The 15,201-nt window shown below is 37.5% G+C and overlaps 1 protein-coding gene across 4 annotated transcripts in view; it reads left to right on the top strand.

Moving 5' to 3' along the window:
• F8 (coagulation factor VIII) overlaps window positions 1–13,088 on the top strand; it is a 159,820-nt gene extending 146,732 nt beyond the window's left edge. For all 4 annotated transcript variants that reach the window (XM_038316790.1, XM_038316788.1, XM_038316787.1 and 1 more), the window contains one exon: window positions 12,737–13,088. In XM_038316790.1, coding sequence (XP_038172718.1) covers window positions 12,737–12,892 — 156 coding nt within the window. In that variant the 3' untranslated portion in view covers window positions 12,893–13,088. The remainder of the gene's footprint in view (window positions 1–12,736) is intronic.
• Window positions 13,089–15,201: the final 2,113 nt, after the last annotated feature.

The raw sequence follows: 15,201 nt of genomic DNA, 5'->3' as shown, positions 1-15,201 counted from the left end.
GGCCAAATCTAAGAATAATAGGTATAGAAGAAGGAAAAGTTCAACTCAAGAGCACAGAAAATATATTTTAAAAAATCACACAAAAAACTTTCTCAATCTAATGAAAGATATGCCTCTGAAGATATGAATGGAGGACAAAGAAAGCATAAATATAGGAGTTCTCAGACCACTTATCCATGCATTGATTAAGAATTTGTAGAGATGTAGTGATGGGAGCGGTAGGCTGCTTCCCGCCACCCAGCTAACTTTACCCGAAATAATTACTTGGAAACTGTATCCTTTTAAACACTGCCTGGCCCATTAGTTTCAGCCTCTTATTGGCTAATTCTCACATCTTGCTTTAGCCCATATTTAGTAATCTGTGTAGCACCACAAGAGGTGGCTTACCAGGAGAGATCTTAACCTGTGTCTGTCTTGGAGAGGAGAGGCATGGCATCTGCCTGAGGCATCTGCCTGAGGCATCTGCCTGACTCTGCTTTCTTTCTCCCATAATTCTGTTCTGTCTACATATTCTGGACTTTTAAAGATGTCAGTGTCACAATGGATGAAAAAGAGCAAAAGACTATGAATCTAATTTTGGAGTTGCTTTTTAATTTTGCATATGTATGTATGTGGGAAGTGTATGTATGTGTACAGAAACCAAAAACTTATATTAAGTATCTTCCTTTATTGTTCTCCACTTTATTATAAGGCAGGGTCTCTTTCTTACCCTAGAGATAACTAATTTTGGCTAGTCTAACTAGTCAGCTTGCTCTAGAGATATCCTGTCTTTGCCTCCTGAGAGTTGGGATTATAGATGGGTTAAATATCCATTTCACATTTACTTGAGTGCAATGGATATGAACGCCAGGCCTCACATTTGTGCAGCAAATGCTTTATCCATTGAACCATCTTCTCAGCTCCCTATTTTAGATTTAAGAAAATTTAAAAGTGATTCAAGAAATGCAATATATGATCTTTTATTATATTCTAAATAGTAAATACTATGTAGGATACTATTATAATAACTGAAAACTTCAATTATCAGATAATATTGCATTAATGCTACATTTGTGGGTCATAATAATTGTAGTCTGTGGTATATAGAAAAATGATCCCTTTCTCAGGTTTTCAATGCTGAAATGTTTAGTATATGAAATGTTTAGTATATATGGTGTTTATAATTTCCTTCCAAATTGTGCAAGAAAAAATGTGTGTGTGTGTGTGTGTGTGTGTGTGTGTGTGTGTACAGAAATAGGGGGTAGAGAAAAAGGGTGGCAAGGAAGGAGTTGCAAAGACTGATTAACAGTTAAGATTGCATATTGCTCTTGCAGAGGATCTGAGTTCAATTCCCAGAATGAAATCTAGCAGTTCACAACCCCATATAACTCTAGTTCCAGGGAATACAATGCCTCTAACCTCTATGGACACCTGCACTTATGTGCACACACACACACACACACACACACACACACAGAGAGAGAGAGAGAGAGAGAGAGAGAGAGATGCATACATACACATAATTAAATAAAATAAAAATTTAAAAAATAAACAGGAGAGAGAATATAAATATCCATATTCTAATAACTGGTAGCTCTAGATAAAGGACTTAAGCATGCTCAATGTACCATTCCTTTAATTCCTCTAGGCTTGTATTTTTATAAATAAAAGTTTAAAAGGATATAATAAGAGTTGTGTCTAATGAAAGATGATCAAGCCTCCAAATATATCATAAAATTGCACCACCCAAAATCCCAAATCTGGAACCTTAATGTTCCTCAGAAGTTTGATCAAGCACACAGACTTTAATACAACAAATATTTACAGTATATTTGCCATACTATATTGTTGTATGATACTGTTCCTAGGGAGATATAAATGTCTACTCATCCCAGATAGAATCGGTGACAGATTAAAATAAAGATACCATCAAAGTCTAGCTTGATGAACCATGAATTTTATTGGGATTAATCTCAGGAATCTGGGTGAGAGCTTTCAAGAGCAGAAATGACCCAAAGACAGCTGTATTCTCAAAGCTCACCACAATATGGGTGACAGCTCATGAATGCAAGACACCTGGAGTACACTGCACAGCTTGCAAACAGTTCAACAGCTTAGAAAGTAGTCTTTCTGAGTAGTTCAGTTGGTCTAGGAAGGTGAGGATCCAAACAGACTAGGTTCCCACAAAGCCAATACATACAGTAGAATCAAAACCCAGTGCCATTGTCCTTTTCTTCTCAGTCAGCCCTCCTTGTCAGCCATGTTCAGAGAGTCTGGTTTGATCACATGCTCCATCAGTCCCAGTCCAGCTGGAATTGGTGAGCTCCCATTAGATCAGTCCCATTGTCTCGATGAATGGACGCACCCCTCATGGTCCTGACTTCCTTGCTCATGTTCTCCCTCCTTCTCCTCCTCATTTGGACCTTGGGAGCTCAGTCCAGTGCTCCAGTGTGGGTCTCTGTCTCTATCTCCATCCAAAACCAGATGAAGGTTCTATGGTGATATGCAAGATATTCATCAGTGTGGCTATAGGATAGGGCCAGTTCAGGCCCCCTCTCCTCAGCTTCTCAAGAAGCAAGCTGGGGACATCTCCTTGGACACCTGGGAACCCTTCTAGAGTCCAATCTCTTGCCTACCTTCAAATGGCTCCCTTAATTAAGATATATACTTCCCTGATTCCATATCCACCCTTCCTCCATCCCAACTGCCCCATTCCCCAAGCTCTCCCCATCCTCCCCTTCTCACTTCTCTCTCCCCATCTCCCCTTACCCCCATCCTACCCCCACCCACAAGCTCCCAATTTTTCCTGGCAATCTTGTCTACTTCCAATATCCAGGAGGATAACTACATGTTTTTCTTTGGGTTCACCTTCCTATCTAGCTTCTCTAGGATCATGAAATATAGGCTCAATTCTATGGCTAGAATCCACTCATGAGTGAGTACATACCATATTCATCTTTTTGGGTCTACATTACCTCACTCAGAATAGTGTTTTCTATTTCCATCCATTTGCATGCAAAATTCAAGATGTCATTGTTTTTTTACCACTGAGTAGTACACTAATATGTATATATTCCACACTTTCTTTATCCATTCTTCAATTGAGGGGCATCTAGGTTGTTTCCAGGTTCTAGCTATTACAAATAATGCTGCTATGAACATAGTTGAACAAATGATTTTGTAATATGATAGGGCATCTCTTGAGTATATTTCCAAGAGTGGTATTACTGGGTCCTGGGGTAGGTTGATCCCAAATTTCCTGAGAAACTGCCACACTGATTTCCAAAGTGCTCTCTGATCTTCAGGAAAACTTTATTTGTTAGAGAACAAACATGATATCATCACATTTCCACTTCTTGTCTAAAACAATAAAAGAGGTTATAATAAAAAACTATATACAATAAGTACAATAACTATATACAATATATAAGTAATAAATACATCAACAATGTCTAGCCCCGTTATCAATTGACAAATTCAGAGAAAATACTGAGACAATGCAGCCTCACACACTCCTATAGCTAAAATTGAACCATGATTCTAAATTTTTTCAGGATCCCTATAGTGATATAGCATTTGTGTTTTAATAAATAAATAAAGCTTGCCTGAAAATCAGAATATATAGCAGTCACACTAGTTAGCATTACAGGGCAGGCAGTGGTGGCACATACTTTTAATCCCAGCAGCCACACTAGTTAGTTATAGAGGCCAGACAGTGGTGGTGCACACCCTTAATCCCAACACTAGGAAGAATATAAGGCAGGAGCAGAGAGGTCTCAGTCTCAGTCTGAGGATTTGTGGAGTCAGGATCACCCATTTCGGTCTGAGGTAGAGGTAAGAGCCAGTGGCTGAGCTACTTTGGTTTATGATCTTCAGGTTGAACCCCAATATCTGTTTCTGAGTTATTATTATTTATACTATACCTGGCACCCAATGTTTGGGGTAGGAGTTCATGAGAAAGCTGTTGGCCTGTGGCTTTACAATCACCAGCTTAGGCCAGAGTTACATGTGGCTGGAGTCACCACCCTACCAGCTATGTTGTTCTTTCTTCTCTCTTGGTGGGCTCTCCCTGAACCCTCTTCTCAGGCTGCTGCCAAACTAGATAGATACATTGAAATCCAGTCAAGTTTAACTGATCTATGCAGCAAAAGTAAGCCTCACATCTTCATCATCATGAGTTGCAGATTCGGTGAGAAAATTGGGAATTCTTAAAGGGAGGAATTAGTTAAGAGATTTTTTTCTCACATTAAAAAAATGAGAAACATGGGCTGAATAGGTGGTTCAGAAGTTAAGAGCACTGACTGCTCTTCCAGTGGTCCAGAGTTCAATTCCCAGCAACCACATGGTGGCTCACAGCCATCTGTAATGAGATCTGGTGCCCTCTTCTGACCTGCAGCATGCATGCAGACATAATACTGTATACATAAATAATAAATAAATCTTCAAAAGATGGGAAACACTATTACATTGGAGGGATTTGTGTCTCTGTATGATAATATGCCAGACAGTTTGAGAATGTAATAAATACATGAGACGATACCTATTTTAAATGGGATTTATGTAATGCCAATTGTAAACATTATCAGCTTTATCATTTTTATCACTAAAAAGTTGGTTTATCTGGGTGCTGATACAAGTTTTAGAAAAACTTAATAAAACAGATCATAGAGATATTCAACTCCAGACACAAGAATTTAATGGAGAATCATTTTCAGCACTATATTATATGATTAGAGAGGAACAGCCTAAGATTTTCAAACAAACAACCTTAATATATCCAGTAACCTTACAAGAATTGCAAAATGATAGGAACTCTGTAAAACCTGAGTAGACTCCTATACCAATGTTAGATTTAAGGAGATTCAAGGAAGCAATAGTCTCATATGGCTTGAATTCACCTTTTGTGTAACAATTGTTAACCTCATGGTCAGTTTGTGATAGAATTATCCCTAAAGACTGGATATAATTGGTTAAAGCTGTTTTAGAGCTTTAAATTACAATTAAAATTACTCCACAATTACAATGAAGTAACTGGTTCAGAGAAGAGGGTAAGACTATTGAACAATGGAGTAAGCTAGAGGTATGGGAATCTCCCAAGATCAACTTTTTGGATAAAGAGATTATGATAATATGCAAATACAATCCCTATATGTGATCACATCCTAGCTTTATGCCATACAGCATCTTTGAATGCTTGGGACAGAATTGAAAAAGTGGGAAAGAAGACTAAATAATTTACTAAAGTCATATAGGGCCCAAAAGAAACCTTCATGGACTTCTTACAAAGATTGACATCAGCAGTAAATAGCATGATACCAAATTCAGAAACTAGACAAATAATACTTAAATCTCTGAATTTGCAAATGCCTATCCTCTATGCAAATGGATAATTAGGTCATTAAAGGCAAGATCAGCATCCTTGGAGGACTGGATGTGAGATAAAATCAATATTGAATCTCATGGATTCATTGTATAGAAGAGGTGATTTCCAGAGGTTTGAAGGAAAATTAAAATGTCAAGTGTGTTAATTGCGGCAAGCAAGGTCACCTAAAAAGGGATATAATCAAGGCATTCCTAGAAACAATGATTTTTCTAAGCAGAATTCATTCAGAATGTCCCTCCATTCTGGATTATGCAGAAGGTGTAGCAAAGGCAGGCATTGGACTAATGAAGGTAGGTAAATAAAGGATATTCAAGGTAATCCTTTGCCATTGGGAAAGTCCTTGAAGGGCTTCTCACAGGCCCCTATGCCAAATCCAGTTCAATATTTCCTGCCATCATAGAGGAAACTCCCTCCCAGATCAATTAAAAAAAAAACTAATGCCTATTGTAAGAAACCATACTGCTCTGGATAATAGAACAGCTATAGAAGAGAAAACAAAAATCAGGAGAACCCATAAAGTGAGATTTTGGCAAACTTCTATAAATAAAGACCAATATTAAAAATACAAATAAGGGGCTGGAGAGATGGCTCAGTGGTTAAGAGCATTGACTGCTTTTCCAAAGGTCTTGAGTTCAATTTCCAGCAACCACATGGTGGCTCACAACCATCTGTAATGGGGTCTGGCGCCCTCTTCTGGCCTGCAGGCATACATGCAGAGAGAATATTGTATACATAATAAAGAAATAAATATTTAAAAAAAAATAAAAATACAAATAAATGACATTGCCATTGAAGGTCTGGTAGACATGGGTGTAGATGTAACAATTATTTCACCAATATCTTGGCATCCAAATTGGCCTTTTCAGGAGGTTTTAGGGTTGGAATGTTATATCATGTAAAACTGAGAACAAGATGGGTCAAATGTATATGTATAGGGGTGGAATAACAGAGGAAAATTAAAGCCATAATTGCTAACATAGCAATGATTTTTGTGGTGATATGGTTGTTACAGCAATAGAATTCTCAGATTAACATTACCCCAATCTTAGAAACAAACTGTAAGTCAAGATATGTTTCTGGGAAAAAAATACTACAAAATTTTATAAAGAATGGTTACTGACCATTCAGGTTGTACACAAACAGGGCACAACAGCTGCTGCTATTTCAAAGGCACCAACAATCCTGCCTTTAAAATGGTTGACAGACAAACCTGTATGGGTTAAGCAATGGCCTTTAACAACTGAGAAACTGCAGGCTTTAGAACAGCTGGTACAGGAGCAACTAGATGCTCAGCATACTGAAGAATCAATCAGCCCTTGGAATTCTATATTTGTTGTTTAAAAGAAATATGGAAAATGGTAACCGATCTAAGAGCTGTTAGTAGGGTGAATCAGCTAATGGGCCCTCTCAATCTGCAATTGATCTCTGCTATGAGATCTGGTACCCTCTTCTGGTATTCAGGCATACATGCAGGCAGAATACTGTATTCATAAAAAATAAATTAAAAAACAGAAAATTTTGTCTTGTGGGGGATTACAGATTGCTCCCAAAAAATACAAAGAGATTCTATTAATTATGTAGGCTGTAAATAGGTTTACAAAAAATTAGACCCCAAAAGGTGCAAATTAGCAGAGATCAATTGCAGATTCTTAATGACTTTCAAAGATTGCTAGGAGACATTTCCCATCTATGGCCCACTGTTGTGATAAAACCTGATGAACTCATTAATTTAAACAAAACCATAGATAGTAACAAGAACTTTATCAGCTAAAGCTGAGAGAGAATTGGCTTTGATCTAAAAGAAATTACAGAAGACACACATGGATTGTGTGGATATTAATCTTAATTGCATTCTGGTCATATTACCCTCCAAACATTCCCCTACAGGAATTTTAATGCAGTGGGAAAATATTACCTTAGAATGTATCTTCTTTTACCACATAAACTGAGTAAAAAATTAAAAACTTATGTGGAAAATGTCTCTGAGTTAATTCTAAAAAGAAAATTGAAACTTTGTCAATTAGCAAGAATAGACCCAGCAGAAATTATAGTACCTTTTCAAAGTTAATAATGCATCATACAATCTACTTCTGGAGGTCTTTATCATCTCTTTCTGTTTATTCAACATATCCTTTAGAGTTTGATTTGATCTTTCTATAACTGTTTGCCCTGTAGGATTGTGTGGTATACCTGTAATGTGCTATATATTATAATAAGCAAAAAACTATTTTATTTTCTTAGAGACATATGCTGGGCCATTGTCTGTCTTTATTTGTACAGGTATACCCATGATGGCCATAGCTTCTAGTAAATGTGTGACTACTGAATCAGCCTTTTCTGAACTCAAAGCAGTTGCCATTGAAAACCTGATTAGGTATTAATGGTGAGGTGTATATATTTTTGTTTTTCAAATTTTATAAAATGGAACACATGCATCTGCACGTGTCATTCCTTTGTGTAACCTTGGAGTTATTTCCTGTAGGTAGTATGTTTGGTTGTATTAAAAACAAGTAGGACATTTCTTTATAATTTCCTTGGCTTCTTGACACATGATGGAAAATCATTTTTTAAACCTTTGCTATTGATACAATATATTTTTATGAAATTATAAGACCTTCAGCACATTTCCAAATAATAATTGATCAATTTCTGCATTACCTTGTGCTAGACAACCTGGCCCACCCATATGAGATTGCATGTGTGTTATATATGGGATGATTCCTATTCCTGATTGTATCTTGTAACTGAATAAGTAATAAAATCAATTTGGTATCATCTGGTATAAATTCAGTGGTTTCAATATGCAATAACAATACTTTCTACATACAGACAGTATGCTGCCCTAATTGGATAAGCAGGACACAAAAGAGAGTGGTTGCCAAACATTGTAAAGACAAGGCACAACAATTCTTCTTCTAAAGAAATCCTGCTTTATAGAAAAGTCTGTTGAATATTGTAGGCCTCAGGCTTAAGATGAATGCCCCAACCTTGCAGAGGAAGTTTGGGAGACCGTTCAGGCAGCCAGCTATTTCTGTCATTTCTCACATATTTTGGAAGTTGCTTGCTTGCACTTCCTGCTTACTCAGTTAATATTTCCCTCTCTGGTCTCTGAAGGAGCTGAAGACTAGATAGTTATAGTTTTCCTTGTTTACCAGACTCATAAAAGAAACTCACTAAAGAGGTGTGAATGTAAAAAGTGAAGAGATATTAAAACATAATTTGATAATGCAAATTAATAGAGAAAGTGAATTAGGTACAACCTTTTAGACTCATTAAGATATGGTGTGGCATGCTATAGCCCAGGCTGACCTAGATCTTCCTGCTCACCTTCCCAAGTGGTAGGATCATTGCTTGCGCTTATTTTGTTTTCCAGTGGATGTTATGCTTCTGAGCTGTCTTGTCATTTTATTTTTTTGTTGTTTCTTATGCTCACAGTGACCCAAAGTAACTGTAAAATGCTTTAAAAAATAAAAACAAAAACAAAAAAAGCACATCTACACCTCTAACTTGACACCCAAACACATGAGACTCTACCTGGGAAAACTGTAGAGCCATACCAACTTTATATTAGTGGTAGTTATATAAAAATAAATTACAGAGTTGGCAGTACTGGCACAAGCCTTTAATCCCAGCACTTGGGAGGCAGAGGCGGGTGGATCTCAGTGAGTCAGAGGCCAGCCTGGTCTACAATGCAAGTTCTAGGACAGCCATTGTGGTTACATAGAGAAATCCTCTTTCAAAAAAAAAACCAAAATAAATAAATTACAGGCAAGATTCTTTATGGTGCTTTGATTCAAACCTGTGATGGGGTGAGAGAAAAGAGAAATGTCTAGCCCAGTCTGAGCACAGAAGGCCTTGGGATTACTGTGAGAATCAGAAAGACAATACTGTTTTTACCTGTACTGCAATGTAGAGTCCTGGTACATTAAATGATTCAAACATGATTTCTGCAAGATATGGTGTGGGAGGTCCTTCTATGTGTTCCTTTTATTGGCAAGGTAGATATTAGGCAGGGAAAACTAAGGTGAATGCTGGGAGAAAGGAGGTAGAGTCAGCAAGAAGCTATGGAGCCACCACTAGAGATAGACATGCTGGATCCTTGCCAGTAGGCCACAAGCCTCATGAGAAAATATAAAATAATGGAGATGGGTTCGTTTAAGATATAAGAGCTAGCTAGCAATATGCTTAAGTAATTGGCCAAGCAGTGATTTAATTAATACAGCTTCTATTTGGTTATTTTGGGGCTGAGGATCCAGGAACCAACAGGCAGCCTTCTTACAACAAATTGGTGCTCCAATGTGGTCGACTATATCCATGTAAAACATGAGAGGGCTTGGAAAGGAATTCTAGACACTAAAAAAGTTTAGCTGCATTTTTTCCCAAATGGGCTTTGCTTGCTGGCAGCATGCTTTGACTCCTTTAAGAGAGATCTTGCTGATTCAGTGATAGTAGAAAAAAAAGTCACGTCATTTTGAAATGGCAACTTCCTGGGCCATGCTTCCAGTATGAACTCTGACGAGGTCCAGCTATGGAACATTTAAATAGATTTTGTGAGCAGAGTGCCACAACTTGCATAATGGTAATATAGATCCTCTGTGTGCCTAAAAATGGGGCAATTTGCATGACTCTCAGAAGCAGCAAACATGTCTCCACCATGCTGGACTGCATAGAGCAAGCAGGCAGGAGTGTGGAGTTGGTCTTAGTAATGCCCACTTAGCATTAAATAAAAAAAGTTCTCCTCATCCAAAGATAATTACAAATATGCAATAAAGACAAATTCAGACATAAAAGACCTCTAAATGGGTCACAGTGTGTTTTAAAAATGTACATAGGCTTGGGAAAGAGAAGATAAATAATATATGGTGTCATAAAAGGAAGTAAATGATTTAGAAAAAAATGAAGTATTTAAAGAGACAGAGTACAGACAGTCATAGATTAAAGGAGTAAAGATAATAAAAATAAATATTTAAAAGTAATAGAATAAAAAAATAAAAAGCCACATAAAGATGGAAATTACAGAGTCTGGATTATGAACTCAAGAAATCAGACAGTAAAAATCTAAATAACCCAATTTAAAAAATGGGGTACTGAACTAAATAGAGAATTCTCAACAGAAAAATTTCAGATGGCCAAAAGATACTTAAGGAAATGTTCAACTTCCTTAGCTATCAGGGAAATGCAAATCAAAACAACTCTGAGATACCCATCAGAATGGCTAAGATCAAAACCACTAATGATAGCTTATGCTGGAGAGGATGTAGAGTAAGGGGAACACTCATCCACTGCTGGTGGAAATGCAAACGTGAACAACCACTTTGGAAATCAGTATGGCAGCTTCATACTACAAAAGCATTTGTTCATATATGTTCATAGCAGCATTATTTGTAATAGCCAGAACCTGGAAACAACCTAGATGCCCCTCAATTGAAGAATGGATAAAGAAAGAGTGGCACATCTACTCAGCACTAAAAAACAATGACATCTTTAATTTTGCATGCAAATGGATGGAATTAGAAAACACTATCCTGAGTAAAGTAATCCAGACCCAAGAAGATGAATATGATATGTACTCACTCATAAGTAGATACTAGCTATAAACAAAGGATATTGAGTCTATAGTTCTCATGATCCTAGAGAAACTAAGTAATAAGGTGAACTCAAAGAAAAACATATATGGACCCACCTGGGGGTTGGAGGCAGACAGGGTCACCTGACAGAGTTGGTAACATGGGAGCTGGGGGGTAGAGGGAGGGGGAGAGGGGAGAAGGGGAGGGCTGAAGAGAACTTGAGGGAATGGGATGGTGGAGATGGAGGGGGGACAGATAGGAGAACAAGAAGAGGGATATCTTGATTGGGGGAGCCATTATGACATTGGCAAGAAACATGGCTCTAGAGGAATTCCCAGGAATCCACAAGGATGGCACCAATTAAGACCCTAGGCAATAGTGGAGAGGGTGCCCAAACTGGCATTGCCCTGTATTCAGATTGATGATTATCTTAAATATCACCATAGAACCTTCGTCCAGCAACAAATGGAAACAGAGTCAGAGTCCCACATCAGAGCACTAGACTGAGCTCTCAAGGGCCAGTTGAAGAGTAGAAGTAATGAGAATATGAGCAAATAGGTCAAGGCCATGAGGGGTTCATCCACTTAGGCAGTTTACCTGGGCTAATGGGAGCTCACCAAATCCAGCTGGACTGGGAAGGAACAAGCATAGGACCAAGCTAGTCCCTCTGAATGTGGTTGACAGTTGTATGGCTGGGGCAGACTGAGGGGCCACTGGCAGTGGCACTGGGATTTATCCCTACTGCATGTACTGGCTTTTTGGGATCCTATTCTCTTTGGATGTATACCTTACTCAGCCTAGTTATAGTAGGGAGGGCCTTGGACCTTCCACAGGGTAAGGTGCCTTGCCCTTTCTTTGGATTAGAGGGGGTAGAGTAGGAGGGTGTGTGGAGAGGATGGGAGGAGGGGAGGGAGTGAGAATTTGGATTGGTATTATTTTTTTTAAAAAATCTAATAAAATAAAACAAAAAATGAGACACAGTACAGACAGTCATAGATTAAAGGAGTAAAGACAGTAAAATAAATATTAAAAAGTAATAGAATAATAATAAGCCACATAAAGATGGAAAATATGTAGAGAGTCTGGATTGTGAATATTATTGTGTTTTCTTTGAATTTTTTGACTGTGAACTTACTTTGGGTGACTGTCCAGGCAGCGAGATGTCTCTGTCAATTCTAGAGTACTGGAAGTAGTTTACAATGCACTTTCATTTCCTCAAATATGACTGGCTTACAAGTGGACTTAACCCCAAAATCTCAATGTGGCAAGACACCTTAGACTTTCTCCCAACTTTCTATCTAACATGTGTGAAAACAGCATATATGACTAATAGCGGTACTTACCATTTGTTGAATGTTTACTCTATACTCACCTTATAATAACAAATTCAGTGTCTGTGGCATCAACAAGTTGATTCTTGATTCCAACCTCCAGATTACCTGACAACATACAAATTCAGGCAAAGCATTTTGTTTCATTGAGATTTTTGGACATGGGTGAAAATATTTCAGATATAAGGTGTAGCTAGAGTAGTTCTACATAGCAGATAAGTGGGTTGATCTCAATTCTACAAGTCAAAACAACTTTTTGGCCCATGGATTCATCTAATCACCCAGAGTTCAATCTTAAAATGCTGAAAGCCAATTGAAGTAAGTCACTCATATGTTGTGATAAGCATTGTGACAGATGAATAAAAGGGGAAAGAACAAGAAGAAACTGAACTTGAGGCTTCTAACAAAAATCTGGTGGTATAAATGGTATTTGTGTCTTGTCAGCCAGTTAATAAATACTGTCTATCCTCTTTTAGGTTTTTCGAGGGAATCGGGATGCATCCACACCTATGGTAAATTCTCTAGACCCACCATTACTCACTCGATATCTTCGAATTCACCCCCAGGTCTGGGAGCACCAAATTGCCCTGAGGCTTGAGATTCTGGGATGTGAAGCCCAACAACTGTACTGAGGTGGTTTCTGCATCCTCTGCTTGCTACCCTTTGCCTCCTTCTTCAGTTCCAGGATTGGCTTAGTCAGTGTGTTATTGCTGTGAAGACTAACCATGACCATGGCAACTCTTATCAAACAAAGCATTTAATTGAGGCTTGCTTATAATTTCAGAGGTTTACTCCATTATCATCATGGTGGGGTGCATAGTACATTGTAGGCAGACATTGTGCTGGAGAAGTAGTGAAGAGTTGATGTGGGATTCTCTTCTGTATGCTGTGAATATGTTTTGATACCATTGGTTAATTTTTTTTTAAAAAAAGCTGCTTTGGCCTATAGCAGGGCAGAATATAGCTAGACTGCAAGAGATATAGAGTGAGAGTAGGTGGAGTCAGGGAGATGCCATATAGCCACTGAAGGAGAAAGACACCCAAAAGCCTTGCTGGTGAACCACAAGCCTCATAGTAGAATACAAAATAATAGAAATAGGCTAATTTAAGATGTAAGAGTTAGTTAATAAGAAGCCTGCACTAATAAACTGAGCAGTGTTTTAATTAATATAGTTTCTGTGTGATTATTTTGGGCCTGGGTGGCCAGAAACAAACAGCCTCTGCCTACAGAGAGTTCTATATCTGGATCCACAGACTGCAGGAAGAGAGAGAGATTGGGCCTGGAATGGACTTTTTAAACCTCAAAGTCCACCCCCAGTGACACACTTTCTCCAACATGGCATAACTACTTCAACAAAACCACACCATCTAATCATTCTTTGTAGTTCCACTCCCTGATGACTAAGAATTCACATATATGAGCAGCCTATGAGGGCCATTCTTTTTTTTTTTCTTTTTTCTTTTTTTGGTTTTTCGAGACAGGGTTTCTCTGCAGCTTTTTTAGAGCCTGTCCTGGAACTAGCTCTTGTAGACCAGGCTGGCCTCAAACTCACAGAGATCTGCCTGCCTCTGCCTCCCGAGTGCTGGGATTAAAGGCGTGCACCACCACCGCCCGGCTCAGCCATTCTTTTTCAATCACAAGGATATTCCCTCACCAATTCAATGCCAGCATCCCTTCTCAGGTTTCCACATTCATACTGCCACACACTGTTTTTTTATTATTATTTTTATTTAAAACCATACAATAGTATATGACTCTATTCTGAAAATTACCAAATTATTAATTCTACATTTTCTAAAAACATAAGTCTCAACATTCATAATGGAAGCTGTAAAGCATCACACTAAATTTTATGCTTTCAGTATCAAATATACTTTATGCACTACCAAAACTAAAAAAATCTATGACAGAATCAGAACAAGAAAAAACATTAGCTTATACCCTCTTAAATAGCCCATGACTATTACCTGCATTCAGCCATTCCTGACCCCTGTATAATTTAGCCTTCCTTGTTCTCTTTCCTTCATATTATACTATATCAAAATGTACATTTGTTTACATATATACATATACTATTGGCTAGATTCTGCATAAAAGAGAGAATATACAGTTTTTCTCTTTCTGAGATTGTGTGACCTCGCTTAATATACATTCTAAGTCTATTCATGCTTCTGCTAGTTTTGCCTTCATTTGAACCTTAATTTAAAACATAAAACACTGACGTTTTTAGAAGAAAACATAGGGTATACCTTTCAATGTATCAGGGTACTTAAGAACTTTTTAATTCAAACACCAATAGCACAAGAACTATCCCCAAGTATCAACAGATAGGACTACATGAAAATAAAAAGTTTCTGTATAGCAAAAGAAACAATCAGCAGTTAACATACAGCACACAGAATAAGAGAAAAGTCTTCACCAGCTACTCTTCATAAAAGGATAAATATCCAGAATTTACAAAGAACCACAGAAATTAAATACCAATAAAATTAAATTGTTAATCAACTAATAGACAATTGAACATAATGCAGTTTTCAAAAAATGAAACACAAATGGTCAATAACTATTTTTAAATGTTCAATATTCCTAGCCATCAGGAAAATGCAAATCAAACTGCTTTCAAATATCACAATCTGGTCATAATATCTATCACAAATCTAATAAGATATGTTGGAGAGGATGTGAAAACATATTTTATTCACTGTTAGTGGGGGCTCAAATTAATATAACCATTGTGGAAATCTATTTGGAAATGTCTCAAAAAATTAAAAATAGAACTACCATATGACTCAGCTGTTTCACTCCTGGACATATGCACAGAGAATATTTGTACCTCTATGTTTATCTTGCTTTATTTACTATGGCAAAGAATTAGAATCAACAGATGAATGAATAATAAAAATTTGGTATATACATATATATACATATACATATATATAT

The sequence above is a fragment of the Arvicola amphibius genome, chromosome X (assembly GCF_903992535.2).
Source record: "Arvicola amphibius chromosome X, mArvAmp1.2, whole genome shotgun sequence".
NCBI lineage: Eukaryota > Metazoa > Chordata > Mammalia > Rodentia > Cricetidae > Arvicola > Arvicola amphibius.
Note: the sequence above shows the minus strand (reverse complement) of the source record. Positions and strands in the feature narration are given on the sequence as shown.